Here is a 19,632-nt window from a genome sequence, read left to right on the forward strand (position 1 = left end):
CTTGACATTCCTGTTCGCCCCCTACTGGTTCCCTCTTCAGGTGTTACGTCTCTCTCTACTTCAGAGAGCCTTGGCACCTCTTGTGCTGCCGATGGCAGTTCCCTGACATCCACCTCCCCTCCAGGGCCCCCTTCACCCCCTCCCGTCTCCTCCCCTTCGGGTTGGGAGGAGGCAAAACCCCGGAAAGAACCTTCCTCATCGTCTGAAGTTTCGAACACCTTTCTCCACTTGTTGCGATTCCTAGTCTCTCGGTACTCCTCGTCGTCTGAGTCCGTTCCTTCTTCCAACTCCGACTCCGCGAATCCTTCCAGTTCCTCTTCCTCGTCTGTGGTGCCGAAATACTCCCTCCTAAACCTTGCTGCCGGCTGTGGTTTCCTCGGGAATCTTTGGTGGAACGTTTCTGTTAAAACCTCGTCATTGACCTCCTCTGCTGTCACCCAAGTGTTTTCCGACTCCGGTTCCCCTTCCCACGCCACTAAATACTCCACCTGATTGCCCTTCCACCTGGAATCGAGGATTTCCGCTACATGGTTACTGCTCTCCCTCTCTTCCAAGACTGGTCCCCTGTTGTACTCCCCTTCACCTCCCCCCTTGTACGGTGACAGTAACGACCTGTGGAACACTGGGTGCAATTTCATGTGGTTGGGTAACCGGAGTTTGAAAGCCACTGGGTTGACCTGCTGAATGACCTCAAAGGGTCCCAATCTCTTGGGTCTTAATTTCTTACAACCCCCTTTGAACGGCAACCCTTGGGTGGACAACCACACCTGATCCCCCACCCTTACTGTTTCACCTTCCCTCCTGTTCTTGTCTGCCTGCTTCTTATATTGTGCCTTGGCCCTTTCTAAGTTGAGCTGAAGCTGACGATGGATCGCTTCCATCTCTTCTACAAAATGTTCGGCCGCTGGGACGCTCCATCTCTCGCCTGCCTCCCCCGGGAATGCCCTGGGGTGACACCCGTAATTGGCCAAAAAGGGGCTCATCCCTGTGGACACATGCTCCGCATTGTTGTAGGCAAATTCTGCCAGCGCCAGCTTTTCGACCCAATCATTCTCTCTGTCATTGACATAACACCTCAGATATTGTTGGAGGATGCTATTTGCTCTTTCCGCCTGCCCGTTGGTTTCAGGGTGCCGGGCCGTCGAGAAATTGACTTCCACGTGCAGCAAGCTCATGAGCTTCCTCCAGAACCTGGAAGTAAATTGTTTCCCGCGGTCTGAGATAACCCTCAAGGGGGCGCCATGCAGCCGGAAGATGTGTTCTACAAACAACTTCGCTGTTTCTTCCGCTGTGACTGCATGTGAACATGCTACAAAGTGGCACATCTTAGTCAACAGGTCCACTACTACCATGATGGCCGTTTTCCCTTTGGATTTGGGCAGATCCGTCATAAAATCTATTGATACCGCCTCCCAAGGCCGTTCCGGCGTGGGTAGTGGTTCTAATAACCCTGCCGGCGCCCTTCTTTCCCCCTTGGCCCTCTGGCATTGGTCACACCCTCTTACATACTCCTTTACATCTTCCCTCACCTTGGGCCACCAAAATTCCCTGGTGACCATCCACATGGTCTTGTGTTGTCCAAAATGTCCCGCCGTGGGACTATCATGCAACTGCTTGAGTACCCTCCCTCTCAATTCACCTTCTGGTATATACAGTGCCCCTTTGTAATACAATGCCCCATTTCTTTCTTCAAAACCCTCCGGGCTCTCACCCTCTCCCCTGAGACCTCTGAGCTTATTTTGGGCATATTCGTCATTTTCCGTTTCTTCTACCAGTTCTCGTCTCCCCACCAGCGCCGCCCCACACACCCAGCGGTCCTCGGGAATGACATGTCTTCCTTCGATTGCCCCCTCCCCCTCCAAGTACTCTGGTTTGCGTGAGAGAGCGTCCGCCCTGACGTTCTCTGGGCCTGGTACATAACAAATCTCGAAGTGGAATTTGGAAAATTCCTGTGCCCATCTCACTTGTCGTTGGTTGAGTACTCGAGCTGTCCTCCAATACTCCAAATTCTTGTGGTCGGTGCACACTTGCACCTTGTGTTGTGCCCCAATCAATAAATGTCTCCACCTCCGGAACGCTTCGTGAATGGCGAGTAGTTCCCTGTCATACACCGTGTAGTTCCGCTCGGACTTATTCAGATTCCTCGAGAAAAAGGCACACGGTCTCCACTCCGACGTATTTCTTCCTGGCTGAAGAAGCACCGCCCCCACCGCTCTGTCTGACGCGTCTGTCTCCACTCTCATGGGCTTCTGTAGGTCCACATGCAGAAGTTGTTCTTCCGAAGCGAAAGCCCTTTTCAGTTCTTCAAAAGCTCTCTCCGCCTCCGCCGTCCAAACAAATTTCTTCTTGCTACTGAGGCAGTCGGTGATGGGCGCTGTCAAGTGTGCAAAATTCTTGATGAACTTCCGATAAAAGTTCCCAAACCCCAGGAACCTTTGCACATCCTTCTTGGTCTTCGGTGTCTTCCATTCCAGCACCGCCTGGACCTTGCCTGGATCCATGGCCAATCCTTTGTCTGACAAGCGGTACCCCAGGAATTCCACCTCCTTGGCATGAAACTGGCACTTCTCCAGTTTCACCCACAGCTGATTGGCTTGCAGCCGGCCCAACACTTCTCTCACGTCTCTCACATGCTGCTCTTCATCTTCCGAATACACCAACACGTCATCCAAAAAGGCCACACAATTCTTGTAGAGCAAAGGTCCCAAGACGTGGTTGATAAAACTTTGAAAACATGCGGAGCCGGCTTGGAGACCGAAGGGCATTACGAGGTATTCAAATGCTCCCAAAGGGGTGAACATGGTGGTCTTCCATTCATCCCCCTTCCTTATCCGTATCAGATTGTACGCCCCCCGCAGGTCCAGTTTTGTAAAAATCTTCCCCTTCCTTACCCTGGTCAGAATGTCATCAATTCGGGGCATAGGAAAAGCCAGGGGTTCCGACACGGCATTTAGGGATCTGAAGTCTACTACAAGCCTCGGCTTATCTGTGTTTTTTTTTGTCCACAAAAAACACTGGGCTGCCCCCCACCGCTCGGGACTCTCTGATGAAACCCCTCTTCAGGTTTTTGTCAATGAACTCCCTCAGCTCCTGCATCTCCCTGTCTGACATGGCGTACAGCTTGCCCACTGGGAGTTGAGCCCCAGGGAGTAGGTTGATTTGACAGTCAAAGGGTCTATGCGGCGGCAGTTTGTCCGCTTCCCTTTCGCTAAATACGTTGCTCAGATCTGCATATTGCGGAGGCACCTCCCCTTGCTTCATTACCTCCATCCCAGCTAGGGTGAGCTTGGCTCCCCCTGGATCCTTTCCCTGCTTGCAGTGTTCTAGGCAATGCGCTGACCCAAAGGAGACCACCCTCTGGTGCCAGCCCACTAGAGGATCGTGTAGTGCCAGCCAGCTCATCCCCAAAATTATGGGAGCTCCTCCCAAGGTGGCCACATTAAACGCTATCCGCTCGGTGTGCCTTGCCACCCTCATTGTCATGGGGACTGTCTGTGACTTTCGGATTGCTGTGATGGGATGAAGAGCTGCTTGTGTGTAAACTGCCAATCCCTCAGAGTTTGAACAGTTTCTCAAACCTCTGCCTGTGACGGAGCCCCTCCAGCATGGCTGCGTCAGTCGCTAGCAGAATCCGAAAGTGGTTGCTTTCGGAAACGTTTCCAACATAAAAGCTCCTTAACGGAAACACGTCTTCTGGACTCTCTGCGTGACAGTTTCCGGCGAGGAACGGGTGTCCCTATAGGAGGACCTGAAACATCCCCACTATTTTCGCTAGAAACGTCTCTGAGCCATTCCTCCGACTCTCCCTCCCTTGACATTCCTGTTCGCCCCCTACTGGTTCCCTCTTCAGGTGTTACGTCTCTCTCTACTTCAGAGAGCCTTGGCACCTCTTGTGCTGCCGATGGCAGTTCCCTGACACCCCTTGAAGGCAGTAATGTGAACACACCCTCTATTGAGCAATCTGGGCCAATGAATGAGTGAATACTGCCAGCAACAGTGTTATAATACAGGTCAAATACTAAAGAGCCCAGATACACAGGATATCTGGGACACCAAAGCAAACATCTTGGCTCTGGTGCCAGACCTCAGCCAGCAAACAGGGAATGGAATCAAGGAAGAGGCTCAAAGAAGATAAAATCTCTTCTGATCATTTTGGGCAGATAAGGGACACAGAGTAAGGAAGGTTTATTTTTTCATTTCATAAAATTTATATGCCACTTGAGTGTAAAAAAATCAAACAAACCCTCAAAGCGGCTTACAAAACAGATAGAACAATAAAATCAACCAGAATTTTATATTTTTAAAAAACTACAATAGACTAAAAACAGATTAAAAGACGTGTCAGCTATCGCAAAATCTAGGCAGGCTTCCTAAACAAAAACATTGTTAACAGGCATCGGAAAGGGCACACTGAAGACACCTCCTTGGTATCAACAGGCAGGGAGTTCCAAAGTGCAGGTAAAAAAAAGGTAAAGGACCCCTGGATGGTTAAGTCCAGTCAAAGGCGACTATGGGGTTGCAGCGCTCATCTCGCTTTCAGGCCAAGGGAGCCAGCGTTTGTCCGCAGACAGCTTTCCGGGTCATGTGGTTAGCAGGACTAAACCGCTTCTGGTGCAACGGGACACCGTGACAGAAACCAGGGTACACGGAAACACCGTTTACCTTCCCGCCGGAGTGGTACCTATTTATCTACTTGCACTGGCGTGCTTTCGAACTGCTAGGTTGGCAGGAGCTGGGGCAGAGCAACGGGAGCTCATCCCGTCGCAGGGATTCGAACTGCTGACCTTTTGATCAGCAAGCCCAAGAGGCTCAGTGATTTAGACCACAGTGCCACCCAAGGAGGTGATCTCATTGCCTGATGGCAACGTAGGCCAAGTCCTCTCGCGCCAATGGCTCTTTATTCCAAGCCATTCTTGAAAAAAGGAACTGCCAAGGAGGAGGAGTGTGGTGTAATGGTTAGAGTGCTAGATGAGGACCTGGAAGGCCAGGATTCAAATCCCACCCCCTTGGCCATGAAAGTCACTGGGCAACCTCAGGCCAGTTATCGCCGCTCAGCATAACCCATCCCAATGGACTGGTGTAAGGATAAAATGGGGAGGGGGCAGGATTGTGTATGCCCTGTTGAGCAGCTTGAAGAAGAAGAAGAGTTTGGATTTGATATCCCGCCTTTCACTCCCTTTAAGGAGTCTCAAAGCAGCTAACATTCTCCTTTCCCTTCCTCCCCCACAACAAACACTCTGTGAGGTAAGTGGGGCTGAGAGACTTCAAAGAAGTGTGACTGGCCCAAGGTCACCCAGCAGCTGAATGTGGAGGAGCGGAGACGCGAACCCGGTTCCCCAGATTACTAGACTACCGCTCTTAACCACGACACCACACTGGCTCTCCTTCCCAGTCAAGGAGGTGTCGATATATTTTAGAAAGAGAATCTTCGCCACGGCACGCTGGGAAGATTTTGAATGTGTTGCATACATTGGGTAAAGATAAAGGGACCCCTGACCATTAGGTCCAGTCGTGGCCGACTCTGGGGTTGTGGCGCTCATCTCACTTTATTGGCCGAGGGAGCCGGCGTACAGTTTCCGGGTCATAGGGACGCATACCAAATAAACTGAAAGCAAAAGGAGGAATTTATTTACCTCTTGATGAATCTCTCGAGGTTTGGAAGACATCTGATTTGGTCGCGTCCGTCGTAGCGGTGGTCTCTGCGGCGGATCTGGAACGGGAAGTGGCAACGAGGTCTCCATTTTCCACTGCGCTCCCAGAGGGGGCTGCAGCTTTCACTGATGGGTCAGTGATATGGGCAGGATCCATGCTGGCAGAGGGCGAGGTGGGCTCCCCGCTTGGCGCGGACGCGAGGCCCAACCCGGTCTGAACATTTTCACTTCCTTTCGCCGCGGCTGCCAATAATTTCGGCGACAGAGCCTTCTTCACATCGTCGTCCTCTTCCTCTCCCCCCACGGCGGGATAAAGCTCCACCACGGGTCCCAGAGCACCCACCCGACTGGCGGGCCCGAATTTTGTATCATCCCAGTCGTCGCTTTGCGGCGTGACAGTTGCCGCGGCACCAAGAACGCCTTCCAAGACCTCCCGATCCGTGGAGATCCCCTTTCGCAAACCCGAGGCAGCGTCAGTTGGAGCCAGGACAGGACCCTCTGTGCCACTCAAAACCGAGGGGTCGTCTCTGTCCAGCCCTTGTTCAGAATCAATGTATTGACCCACTAGAGGGGAAGGAGTCACGGAGCGGCCGCTGGCTATCGTTTGGGAAATGGGCGCTTCTTCCGTGGCCGGTCGCCATGTGGCGCTTCTGCCTCCTTCCAAGACGCCTGGCGCGAAAACGTCCGCCGTTGAACCAAGCCCGTCTCCTGCGCCGCCACCCTCCACCAGCTCTCCTGCGGTGGTGCTGAACCCATCACCCCTCACGTTTGGGTCTGGAGCCGTCACAACCGGGGCAAGCAGGACTTCACTTTGCCTGTTGCTCCCCAGTTCTTTACTGGGCACAGTGGGGTCCAACTGCTGCTCGCTGCCACCCACCTCTGGGGTTGAGACAGTGGCGTCAACATTCAAACCCTGGCGCCCTGAAGGACTTTGAGCATCCAGGCTGGTTGGCAGCGTGGCTTTGATGGTGGTGGCGGTGTTTAACGGCTCCCCGGCCGGCTCGGCTGTGGCGCCTTCGTAGAAGCTTCCGGAAGCTGCACTGCCGGCTGCTTGCGCAGGTGAGCTGAAGGGGCTTTCTGGACCCGGGACGCTCACGTTTCCGGGGTCTTCCGGAAAGGCCTGGCGTAGTTGTCTCGCGGGCCGCCCCTCCGCCTCCCAGAAAGCGAGGCATTGCGGGCTGCAGGAGCTGAGCAGGATGAGGCAGAGGGAGAGGCAGACGGGGAAACCCATCGGATGGGGGCCCATTCCGGCGGAGCGCTGTGCGGGGGAACGAGGAGAGCAAACGGTGCCGGGGAGCAAGACCTGGAAGCAAGAAGCAAAAGAGAGCTCTCAGTTCAGTTAAGCTCTTGAAATAAATTTTTTTAGGTATTATACATATAGTAGGTACAAGTAAAGGGACCCCTGACCATTAGGTCCAGTCGTGGCCAACTCTGGGGTTGCTGCGCTCATCACGCTTTATTGGCCGAGGGAGCCAGCATACAGCTTCCGGGTCATGTGGCCAGCATGACTAAGCCGCTTCTGGCGAACCAGAGCAGCGCACGGAAACGCTGTTTATCTTCCCGTCGGAGCGGTACCTATTTATCTACTTGCACTTTGATGTGCTTTCAAACTCCTAGGTTGGCAGGAGCAGGGGCTGAACAACAGGAGCTCACCCTGTCACGGGGATTCCAACCACCGACCTTCTGATCGGCAAGTCCTGATCGGCGCTGTGGGTTAAACCACAGCGCCACCCGCGTCCCTATATACATATCATAAATGTTCATAAATGTGCCAAGCAAACACGTACATAAATATATAAACCACATGTCTGAGGCAGCACAGGAAAAGAGCCATGAAACCATTTTGACTCCCAAACTGACCACCCCCTCCCAATGCCTCACTTTCTCAAAACAATGTCCAACATCAAAAAAGGTACCCAGCATTATCAATTTACCTCCCGATTGATTAGGACATTAAAGGCTGTTCTCATGCCATCAAAGAAGGTAACAAGAGGAACCGAGGCAGGAAGGGCAACCATGTTAGATCACAAGCTCTTCAAAATACAAGTTATCTTCCGGATAGATTGCCCATACAGACTCATTGAATCAGAGTTGGAAGGGACCCTGAGGATCATCTAGTCCAACCCCGTGCAATGCAGGAATATGCAGTTGTCCCATTCAGGGATTGAACCTGCAACCTTCGCATGATCAGCACTATGATCTTAAATTCTCAGTTTAATTTGAAACCACCAATTCACAAGTGTAATAAACGAAAACCTGCCCTTATTCCCTAAGGGGACACAAGAGCCCTTATAGAGTCTTTTTCAGGTTCGGCACCTGCTAAAAAACATTTTTGTTTAGGCTGCCTTCCCAGCCAAAGAATGCAGCCATGAGTTTTTAATCCGGCTTTTAGCTTCTGGCTCGATTTTAATAAAAATAAATAAATGTTTCAAATATTTGTTTTTAACTGCTTTTACTGATATTTTTACTGGTTTTGTATGCCGCTTAGAAATAAAATAAATCCCACTGCTCAGGAATAAAATAAATCCCACTGCTAAGAATATATTGACACACATTTCAGACTACTACTTCCATTAACCCTGCTGAGCATGGCCAAATATTTAAGGCCCAATACAGTTCAGATATAGGGATGCGGGTGGCGCTGTGGGTTAAACCACAGAGCCTAGGCCTTGCCGATCAGAAGGTCAGCGGTTCGAATCCCCGCAACGGAGTGAGCTCCCGTTGTTCGGTCCCTGCTCCTGCCAACCTAGCAGTTCGAAATACGTCAAAGTGCAAGTAGATAAATAGGTACCGCTCTGGTGGGAAGGTAAACGGCGTTTCCGTGTGCTGCTCTGGTTCACCAGAAGTGGCTTAGTCATGCTGGCCACATGACCCGGAAGCGGCCAATAAAGCGAGATGAGCACCGCAACCCCAGAGTCGGCCACGACTGGACTTAATGGTCAGGGGTCCCTTTACCTGGATCCAAACTACAAGAAAGAAGATTCCACCTAAACATTAGGAAGAACTTCCTGACCGTAAGAGCTGTTTGACAGTGGAATTTGCTGCCAAGGAGTGTGGTGGAGTCTCCTTCTTTGGAGGTCTTTAAGCAGAGGCTTGACAACCATATGTCAGGAGTGCTGTGATGGTGTTTCCTGCTTGGCAGGGGGTTGGACTCGATGGCCCTTGTGGTCTCTTCCAACTCTATGATTCTATGATTCTACCTTTACCTACAGTTCAGATATGCCACCAAAAGGATGCAGATTTGGAAGCTGGGATAAAAGTTTGGCTGCCATTTGTCAGAACTAGGTGCCCATGATGCTCGCAGGTGCTTGCTCTGCTCATTGCAAACACCTCCATGCTTGAAGTTCAAGGAACATGACAGCCTGTTGACAGGCTTGATGGAGAGAACTACAAGCAGCTGTCATCTCTCAACGCGCCACCCTGTGGTGCCAGGCTCAGTCAGAGACACTGGCAGGTGCAGCGATTAAAGCATCCCAACAGTGCTTCGCTACAATACTTTCACCCTTAATCCAGGGGCAGCTGCTTTGCAAAGGGGTGAGAGGTGGAAGAAATTTAAATGCAAACATACTAAGAAGGTGCATCTCCTCCATAAAAAGAAAAATAGGAAATCTCCTTGCATGTGGAAAACTAGCACATCAGGGAGAAGGTCAGGCCAAGACACTTCTCCAGGAGAGGATAGCTTTCTATGTGCAATGGACTTTTTCACTTCACAAGACACTCAGTTGTGGCCTTAGACCGGCAATTTTGTGGCACCTACCTTTTCTGTTTCGTTGAACCTATACTGTGCTGCTTTTGTTGGGAATTGTTTTGTTTTATTTTTTTAATAACCCATCAACTCTTTTATTAGGTTTTCTGTTGTATTATTATATTCTCGCAACCCTTACTGGTACCTTACGGCGAATGGCAGGTAAGTAATCTTATAAACAGGCAAGTTAATAATGATAATTTCTCCTGCATATCAGATTTCTACAGACTGAGGAGGACTGTACCATTCTGTTCTAGACTGAACCATACAAACAAGCCCTTTAAGTTACTGGCTAAAAGTTTATTATCATATTATATTATATTATATTATATTATATTATATTATATTATTTATTATAATCTATTATATTATATTATCATATATTTATTTATACCCCATCTTCTCCCCTGACAGCATCTCAAGGCAGCTGACAGATAAAATCAGAACAGCTAAAAACATGGAAATAATAATAATAATTTTAAAAAACCAATCAAACATTAATAGAAATTTAAACTATATCTGTTCTGCCTTCACTGCCTCCAACCATGGAGGTAGAACGTATTGATCTGAAACGATTTTTTAAAAAAAAGACATCTCTCTCGTCCCCAAAAGCAGAAGCTCAGCTTGTTTGGCAATCGTCTTCCTTAGTGATTTCTAATTAGAAAAGGATGGAGGCGAGTATATTGTATAAACCAGCAGATCAATAATACCCAACGGTATTCCCTCAAGGAAAGCGGATCATTTCCACACTCCTGCTCAGGGCTCCCCGGTTAAGGGTGTTTGGAGACCGCAGATGAGGCAAAAGGTCTTCATAAGTGGAACGAAAAGCTCAATTAATCCCTAGAACAGCCTTCCCTGACTTGGGACAATGATTTTGCTGGACTACAAATCCCATCAGCTCTAGCAAGGACGCCTATGCGTGCTTGGGCTGATGGGAGTTGTGGTCCAAAACATCTCAAGGGCTCCAAGTTGGGGGAGGCTGTGCTAAGATTCCGGAAAAACAAGTTGCAAAGGGAAGCTGCATTTTCATGAGTGGCCAAGAACAGGCAACACACATCTTTAAGCTAGGTGCCAAATGGCTCCTTAAACCAGGGTTACAGTCACCAAAACAGAATGCCTCGTTGCCATTTTCGACCAAGGCGGCTCGAAAGTCATATTTTTCCCATACAGATAGGCTGAGACCCTACCTGCCCGCAGACCGTCTCGCCAGAGTGGTGCATGCTCTAGTTATCTCCCGCTTGGACTACTGCAATGCTCTCTACATGGGGCTACCTTTGAAGGTGACCCGGAAACTGCAACTAATCCAGAATGAGGCAGCTAGACTGGTGACTGGGAGCGGCCGCCGAGACCACATAACACCGGTCTTGAAAGACCTACACTGGCTCCCAGTACGTTTCCGAGCACAATTCAAAGTGTTGGTGCTGACCTTTCAAGCCCTAAATGGCCTCGGTCCAATATATCTGAAGGAGCGTCTCCACCCCCATTGTCCAGCCCAGACACTGAGGTCCAGCTCCAAGGGCCTTCTGGTGGTTTCTTCATTGCGAGAAGGGAGGTTACACAGAACCAGGCAGAGGGCCTTTTCAGTAGTGGCGCCCTCCCTGTGGAACACCCTCTCACTAGATGTCAAAGAGAACAACAACTACCAGTCTTTTAGAAGACATCTGAAGGCAGCCCTGTTTAGGGAAGCTTTTAATGTTTAATAGACTATTGTATTTTAATATTCTGTTGGAAGCTGCCCAGAGTGGCTGGGGAAACCCAGCCAGATGGGCGGGGTTTAAATAATAATAATAATAATAATTATTATTATTATTATTATTATTATTATTATTATTATTATACAACTTCTTCGTTCCTGAAATTAATTCTGATTGTGCAGCTAAAATATAATCGGTAAAATTATGCAGGGTGTGTTGCTAGCATTCGAAAACGGTCAAGATCCAAGGAACCCCAGGAACGCTCCTCCAGATGGTGGAGACGTAAAGTGGGATCCTGACACCTGGGCATCTTCACTTGGTCACAAGTGGCCGATAGCCAGGTTCAAATTGTGCCTGGCGAATTTCAAACTCTGAGTACAGGAATGAGGGGAAATGCCCCAAATGAATTTGCCGCAGAACTCTGGGTTTAAACAAGAGTGGGAGAAAGCAGATTAAATCTTTATATAGTGGTACAGTGGTGCCTCGCAAGACGAAATTAATCCGTTCCGCGAGTCTCTTCGTCTAGCGGTTTTTTCGTCTTGCGAAGCAACCCCATTAGCGGATTAGCGCTATTAGCGGTTTAAGGGCTATTAGCGGCTATTAAAGGCTTAAGGGATTAGCGGATTAGCTGCTAAAAGGCTATTAGCAGCTTAGCGCCTTAGAAAAAGGGGGTGGGGAGCGAAAAAAACCCTCAAGAATCACCAGACATTTTCGTCTTGCGAAGCAAGCCCATAGAGAAATTCGTCCTGCGAAGCACCTCTGAAAACGGAAAACCCTTTCGTCTAGCGGGTTTTCCGTCTTGCGAGGCATTCGTCTTGTGGGGCACCACTGTACCTTGGTATTCAAATGCCTTGGTTCTCAAATGCTGAAAACCCGGAAGTGTTTCGGTTTTCAAACATTTTTCGGAAGCCAAACATCCAATGCAGCTGTCGGCTATTGTTTCTGGGGCACCTGCACCAATCAGAAGCTGCACCTTGGTTTTTGAACATTTTGGAAGTCACTTCCAGAACAGCTTGAGTCTGGCGCTTTTGTTTTTGCTATTTATTTACCGTTTTTGTTTTTGAGGCTTTTCCAGTTAATTTGTTTTTCTGACTGTGTGGAACCCAGTTCAGCTATTGACTGACTGACTGACTGATTGTGTGACTGCGGAAATGGATAAAAGCCCCCCATCCAAACAATGACTATCATCAGTGCAGATAAGGGAAAAAAATTAATTTTTATCATCTACAATCCTGTCTTATTTATAGTAATGTACATTGCTTATTGCTTTCATTTTATGGATCAATGCTCTCGTTAGACAGTAAAATTCATGTTATATTGCTGCTTTAGGGGTTGTTTTTAAAAGTCTGGAACGGTTTAATCCATTTTTCATTACTTTCTATGTGAAAGTGCGCCTTGGTTTTGGAACGCTTTGGTTTTGGAATAGACTTCCAGAACGGATTAAGTTTGAGAACCAAGGTACCACTGTATTTGCATAACATAATATAAGAGCCCTCCTGGATCAGGCCAAAGACCCTGATACACAGGTGTGGGGGCTGACCTTGCTTCATTTTAAGCTGCTAATGTGAAATGCTCTTAATGGGCATTCACTGTGACCTGCTTATGGACAGGTTAGACTACCTTGCATCAAAGAGTTACGATCCAATACTTTTCGATTCATTTTCCCCATCAACTTTCTTCTATTACAAAATGTACGTCCCATCTTTCGGGGAAGCAGATTCCTTATGCAAGGCAATAACAACCATCTATAAAGGTCCGTATAGTTAAAGCTATGGTTTTCCCAGTACTGAGGTATGGAAGTGAAAGCTGGACCATAAAGAAGGCTGATCGCCGAAGAATTGATGCTTTTGAATTATGGTGCTGGAGGAGACTCTGGAGAGTCCCATGGCCTGCAAGAAGATCAAAACTATCCACTCAGAAGGCAATCAGCCCTGAGGGCACAAGGAGAAGGGGACGACAGAGGACGAGATGGTTGGCAGTGTTCTCGAAGCTACAAACATGAGTCTGACCAAACTGCGGGAGGCAGTGGAAGACAGGAGTGCCTGGCGTGCTTTGATCCATGGGGTCACGAAGAGTTGGACACGACTAAACAACAACAACAACAACAACATAATTCTGCAACCCAAATTTGTGGAACATGATCGAATCTGCACCGGAAAAGAGCAACAGTCTGCAAATGCCAGTGGCGTAGCGTGGGGGGTGCAGGGGGGGCGGTCGCACCGGGCACAACATCTGGGGGTTAGGGTTAGGGGGCGCAAATCCACAGCTTAGGGGGCGCAAATCCACGGGTTGGGGGAAGCAAATTACTTGCCTTGCCCCGGGTGCTGACAACCCACACTACGCCACTGGTAAATGCCCTCTGAAGAAAATCTGTACCCCTCCGTTTCTCCTCTGCAAGATTAATCTGCAAGCATGGCGATGGGACCTGGGGTCTATTCAAATCTGCAGGTAGCAAACCACCTGGTATAGCTCTTTCTGGCCCAGCCCACTTCAGGTGGCAAAGGAGGGAATGCAATATAGTGATGTATCAGCCCTTCTGAGCTGATAGCAGGAGCTGAGTGTGCTTAACCCCTTTCTGGTGAAATAAAAAATTTAAGGTCATATATGTTCATAAATGTACCAACCAAGTGCATACATAGATGTGTGGACCACATGTCTGGAGCAGTACAGGAGGACCGCCCTGAAACCATTTTCAATTCCAAACTGGCCAAATGTTTTCTCTGCAAGGAGGGAGGAGATGGGGGAGTCTCCCCATTGTCTTTTTGCTCACAAATCCTGTCTTAAGGGTATGTCTGTGTATGAATAGGGTGAGCCTGTGACCTGGCTCAGGAACTAAGTATTTGTCATTACAAAAGACTGGCCAGGCTCCCCAGGGGATCCAATCAAGTAAGCATCAACAGGTAACCTGCCAGACAGGAGGTAAACAACGCACTCAGATTTCTGCTGTAGACCGCCCTTTCTGTGATTTAGGTATGTTTCTGGGGGTGGTCTTGGACTCAGGCAATTTAAAATGTCTATATAAGGGCGGACACACCTTGGTTCTGGGTCTCTCCTCCTTTCCTGCGTGTGAAGAGGGCAACCTATTGCAACAGTTCAATAAAGATCAGGCTTACTAGCTGCTTTGCTTCTCAATATTCTCTGGTTGGCCTCTGTCATTTTCTCCGACCGATGGAGAAACTGAAAAAGACTCTTTAAGGGCTCTTGTGTCCCCCATAAGGGAATAAGGGCAGATTTATGTTTATTACACTGGTAAGCTATTTTGATACACAAAATCTCCCGCTCCCTCCCCGGGACATATCCACTCCCCTGCACAATTACAGGTTGAATAAGCAGCTAGAATGTATTTTGATGTATTACAGTATTTTAATATTTTGTTGGAAGCTGCCCAGAGTGGCTGAGGAAGCCCAGCCAGATGGGCGGGGTATAAATAATATATTATTATTATTATTGTTGTTGTTGTTATTATTATTATTATTATTACTATTATTATTATTAAACCCAGTAGCAGGGAATGATATTGGGAGGGGAGTTATTTGACCAGAAATGAATGGCGGAGAGAAAATTTAAGCAGCACCTCATGCACACAAACAAACACACACACGCTGCTTCTCACTTTAAAACTGCAGCCTCCCCAGATTGCTTTTCTATTTATTTCTTTTTAAAGGAATCATTACACAATTTGAAGTTTTGCTCCCGGCCTCACAGGAAGCAAAAAGTTTATCACACAAAAAGAGGGGTTCTTTGAATCCCGGATAATCAATGCATCGCAAAAGCAAGGCAATACAACAATGCTGTTTTTTTTTCAGGGCCTGGAGACACTGAGTGTTTGGGGACTTTGCCTCCTTTGAGAGCAAATCAACAACACTTGTAAGAAGCTACGTGAAGCAGTGGAGGGGCAACGGATCGAAAGGAAGCCTGCTACCCCTCACCGATTCCTCCTGTCTTCGTAACTAATTGTTGGTGAAGCAAATCGCTTCCTTTACTTCGCTTCCTCCCGCTTCTTCAGTCGGTGTCAGAATGAGCTAGCACAGGCATGTCCAGAGTTCGTTTAGGGGGCCTAATCCGGCCCCTGTGTCAGTTTATTTCCTGGGGTAAAATCCTAAAAAAAACCCTCAACAACTGGTGCTATGTACTGAAGTTCTCACCCTGGGCCAGAAGGGGGATACTGTAGATAGTTTTCACTCAGGTCCACATATGCAAATAAGGGATTGAAAGTGACGTTCAGTGATTGGATTGTTACAGAAAGTGGTTAATGTTTCATTCTAGTGGAGCTCTATATAAGCAGGCTGGCTGAACCCTTCAATTCAGTTCTGTTCTGGCCTGTGAATAAACAAGAGCTGTTTGAAGAATCGCTGTGTCGTCTGATATGTTCACGCACAACTTCAATCCTAAAAAAAAGGCTCAACAACTTTGGGGTAAAATCGTAAAGAAAGCTCAACAACTTCAATCCTTCAAAAGGAAACAACTTTGGTCGGCCCTCACGGCCCTTCACTTCATCAAGTATGGCCCTCTTGAAAAAAGTTTGGACACCACTGAGATAGCATGTGTTTGTGTTAACTTCTTTGCTCTGCCTTGACCACATGTGAAAACCTATGTGTTATGTACTGAGTTGAATACGACTGAAAATGAAGCAGTATGATTGGTCCTAGAACAATAGGATTCAGAATGCAGCAATCTGATTGGTCCTAGAACAATGCAGCAGTATGATTGGTCCGCAGAAGCCACCCAATCCAGCTCCAGGTGGAAGTGACTCCACAACCTGATTGGCCTACAGGAGAATCCCGGAATTAGCCAATTGCATGCAGCCCATTGTGTAAATAATGTATATAAAGCAGATACTTTGTGGGAACTTCCATTCCTCCTCACCGCTATGAGCTGAATAAAGAGCATGAAATCCACTCTCGACTCCGAGTATATTTCACTATGCATAAAAATGTCTTTGTTTGCTAAAAGCAATAAACTTCAAGTTTTCCTTAATCCTTCCAGACAGGAGTCTTACCAGACTTTTATTTTTATTTTTTTCTTGCACGGCACTGTATTGTATTTACCAACTTGTGATACCCTGAGACTGACAAAAGTTCCTCGCCTCTTCAGATTAATGTTCTGTTTGAACAAGGAGAGTCCAGCTCAGGTCCCCAGTCAGAAACAAACCTTCCCTGACTGAAAGTGGGGGAATTAAGCTCCATCTGCACTATGCATCTAAAAGCAACTTTAAACAGTCATGGCTTTCCCTCGCCCCAAAGAATCCTGGGAATCGTAGTTTATTAAGGGTGTTGGGGGTTGTTTGGAGACCCCTTCATTGCCCTCTCAGAGCTCCAATTCCCCGAGTTCCCTGGGAAGCCACTCTGGGAATCATAGCTATGTGAGGGAAACAAAGGGACTTCCTAACTTCTCAGCACCCAAACAAACTACAGTTCCCAGGATTCTTTTGGGGGGAAGCCATGGCAGTTTAAAGTTGTGTTACACTGCTCTAAATGTATGGAGAAGATGGGGCCTACTTTGCTAGGTAGCCTTACTGTTCAGCCTAGTCCACTTCGCAGGGTTGCTGAGAAGATAATACGGCATAAACCTCCACAATTTGGACACCTTGGAGAAAAAGCAGGAAATTAGCGTGACCAAGAAGTACGCAGTATGAAACTAATTTCATATTCCGCAAGTGCTGTGGAAAAAAACAGGGCGTCCTGCTTTCTCGCACGAAAAAAAGGTGGCCATTTTGGGTGCTGCGATTTTGTGTTATTTTGTGCCTAGATCTCGCCCGGAAAAATAGCTCTCTTTCAGGGCAGCAATCTTATGTTTTGGAGTGCCTGAAAGCATAACCCCAAAAAGTGCATCTTTGGGGCTCCGTGATCTTGGGCGGGCCACATGCGACTCAGGCGGGAAGATAAGCACAGCGGTTTAATAATAATAATAATTTATTATATGTACCCCGCCCATCTGGCTGGGTTTCCCCAGCCACTCTGGGCGGCTTCCACAAAGACCAAAAATACACTAAGATGTCACACATTAAAAACTTCCCTGAACAGGGCTGCCTTAAGATGTCTTCTGAATGTCAGGTAGTTGTTTATCTCTTTGATATCTGATGGGAGGGCGTTTCACAGGGTGGGTGCCACTACCGAGAAGGCCCTCTGCCTGGATCCCTGTAGCTTTGTTTCTCGCAATGAAGGAACCGCCAGAAGGCCCTCAGAGCTGGACCTCAGTGTCCGGGCAGAACAATGGGGGTGGAGACGCTCCTTCAGATATACTGGACCGAGGCCCTTTAGGGCTTTAAAGGTCAGCACCAACACTTTGAACTGTGCTCGGAAACGTACTGGGAGCCAATGTAGGTCTTTCAAGACTGGTGTTATGTGGTCTTGGCAGCCGCCCCCAGTCACCAGTCTAGCTGCCGCATTCTGGATTAGTTGTAGTTTCTGGGTCACTTTCAAAGGTAGCCCCACGTAGAGCGCATTGCAGTAGTCCAAGCGGGAGGTAACTAGAGCATGCACTACTCTGGCGAGACAGTCCATGGGCAGGTAGGGTCTCAGCCTGCGTACCAGGTAGAGCTGGTAAACAGCTGCCCTGGATACAGAATTGACCTGTGCCTCCATGGACAGCTGTGAGTCCAAAATGACTCCCAGGCTGAGCACCTGGTCCTTCAGGGGCACAGTTGCCCCATTCAGGACCAGGGAGTCCTCCACACCAGCCTGCCCCCTGTCCCCCAAAAACAGTACTTCTGTCTTGTCAGGATTCAACCTCAATCCTATATCTCAGGGCTGCACAGCTAAGCCAAACCCAGCGCACAAACCAGGGGCTAAAAAAACCTTCCTTTTCTGCATGGGCCTGGGACCAACACATGGCTAGCAGCTTATGTTCACCGAACCTGTCATAGCCCCAAGCAGCACTGATGGCGTCAGATCTGGGGTTGGGCACAGGTGCCCCCGCTCCCCCCCAAAAAATTGTTTGCTTTTTTAAAAGTGTGAATCTGTGGCTAGATTTGCAGGCCTCGCCTCTCTGTTCCTCCAACCTTCTCCAAAATCTGGCGATCCATTTGCTACAGGGATACATGCAAAGAGCACTAATAATCCACTTAGCTATTTCTCTGTGGGGAAACAGATGGCCCCTTAAATTTCCAGGACGCAGATCTGTTGGTTTTTATGAATTAAAACACACACGAAAATGACCGTCCCTTCCCCCAAAACACCCCCATCTGCAAAGATCACAGCATGTGTCTCTTGTTATATATCATTGCACCAGAATGCCGCCTTCTGTTATTTTTAAAGTGGGGTGTAGCATCTCTGCACAGCAGACAAATAGCAAATGGTCTGAAGTTTCGCTCCTCCCCCACCACCTCGCTTCCATCTCCGAATAAACCAATTCCCTGTGGCTGTTCTGAACATTAAATGCCAAACACTTATTATTATTATTATTATTATCCTTTCTAAAGGAAAGGAGCTGTAAGGACAGCAGCAGACAGTAACCTTCAGAGGTATTTCTGCGACGCACAAAAAGTTCAAAGAAAGCCTTGCAATTCTCATCTCTTTTTTTTCCTATCCCTTTCTTGCAATCGTCTAAACCTTGGAAATTCCACAACGAGGCTCTTGCTCCAAAGCCTGGAGAGCTAGAGAAATGAATGAAATCAAAGCCATGAATCGGAGGGGGAAATTCGATCTGTGCACAAGAAACTTGGGAGGAAAGGGGGGGAGAGAGAGAGGTGGAGGAAGCAAATCCCCAAACAAAAGGCAGACAGAGGCAGAGGCAGCAAGCCTCCATTTGCTGAAACAGTACACAAAGAAGCTGTGCTGCTGTTCTTGTGGAATGCGAGGCTTGCAAAGGGGAAGGACCGGGCATCCTCCTATCAAGGCCTCCTTCCATCCCCAGCCCTCAAAAAGCCCAGGGCAGAGAGCATCTAGGGATCTTTTAGCTGCGACTGGGCAAAGTGACTTGGGAGAAGTCTCTCTGCAGACAAGTTCTGCCCCTCCCTCGGCCTCCCTTGGACCTAGACTTCTCTCCCTCGTTGCAAGGAAACAGGGCAGCCTCTGTGTCATCCCTGCCTTACCTGAGCACCCTCCATCCTTTCAGCTAGGCAGCATCTTCAGGAAGATGCTGTCTGGGCTGGTCCTCAGCATCCTTCTCTCAGCTGCTCTGCTGCTGCCTTCATGGCCAGGAGAGACTGGGAGGAGGAAAGGCGGAGGGGAAGAAAGAGGCTGCTGTTCATATTCATCAGCCACTCCTCCTCAGTGGCTCGGGGATTGGGCCAGGCGGCAGTAGCAAGACTCCCACCCATGGGGGCCCTCCTTCGCCCCGCCCACCAGCCGCAGACCTGTGCTGTGCTTATAGGAGTTGGAGGGGGGGTATTCCTCACGCCAGCAGGTTCCTCCAGTGGAATCATAAATAGCAAGAGCTTGGACAGCACTTTCAAGTCTTAAAAAAAAGCAAAAAACGCTTGGGTTGCAAAAGGGAGGGTCCATATAGCTCAGAGGTAGGGCACCTGCTTGGCATGTAGAAGGTTCAGCATCTAAAGGAGCAGAGTGCAGGTGAAGGACAGGACTCCTACATGAGACCCTAG

The 19,632-nt window shown here is 48.5% G+C and overlaps 1 protein-coding gene across 4 annotated transcripts in view; it reads right to left on the reverse strand.

Moving 5' to 3' along the window:
• ARMH4 (armadillo like helical domain containing 4) overlaps positions 1-19,294 on the reverse strand; it is a 60,597-nt gene extending 41,303 nt beyond the window's left edge. For 3 of the 4 annotated variants that reach the window (XM_083436015.1, XM_083436013.1, XM_083436014.1), the window contains exons 1-2: positions 19,123-19,293; positions 5,634-6,954 (exon numbers count right to left, since the gene is read on the reverse strand). In XM_083436015.1, coding sequence (XP_083292141.1) covers positions 5,634-6,954; positions 19,123-19,137 — 1,336 coding nt within the window. In that variant the 5' untranslated portion in view covers positions 19,138-19,293. Of the gene's footprint in view, positions 1-5,633; positions 6,955-19,122 lie in introns of all 4 variants that reach the window. The other variant, XM_083436016.1, reaches the window with a different exon arrangement.
• Positions 19,295-19,632: the final 338 nt, after the last annotated feature.

The sequence above is a fragment of the Podarcis tiliguerta genome (genome assembly GCF_965153285.1).
Source record: "Podarcis tiliguerta genome assembly, chromosome: 1".
NCBI lineage: Eukaryota > Metazoa > Chordata > Lepidosauria > Squamata > Lacertidae > Podarcis > Podarcis tiliguerta.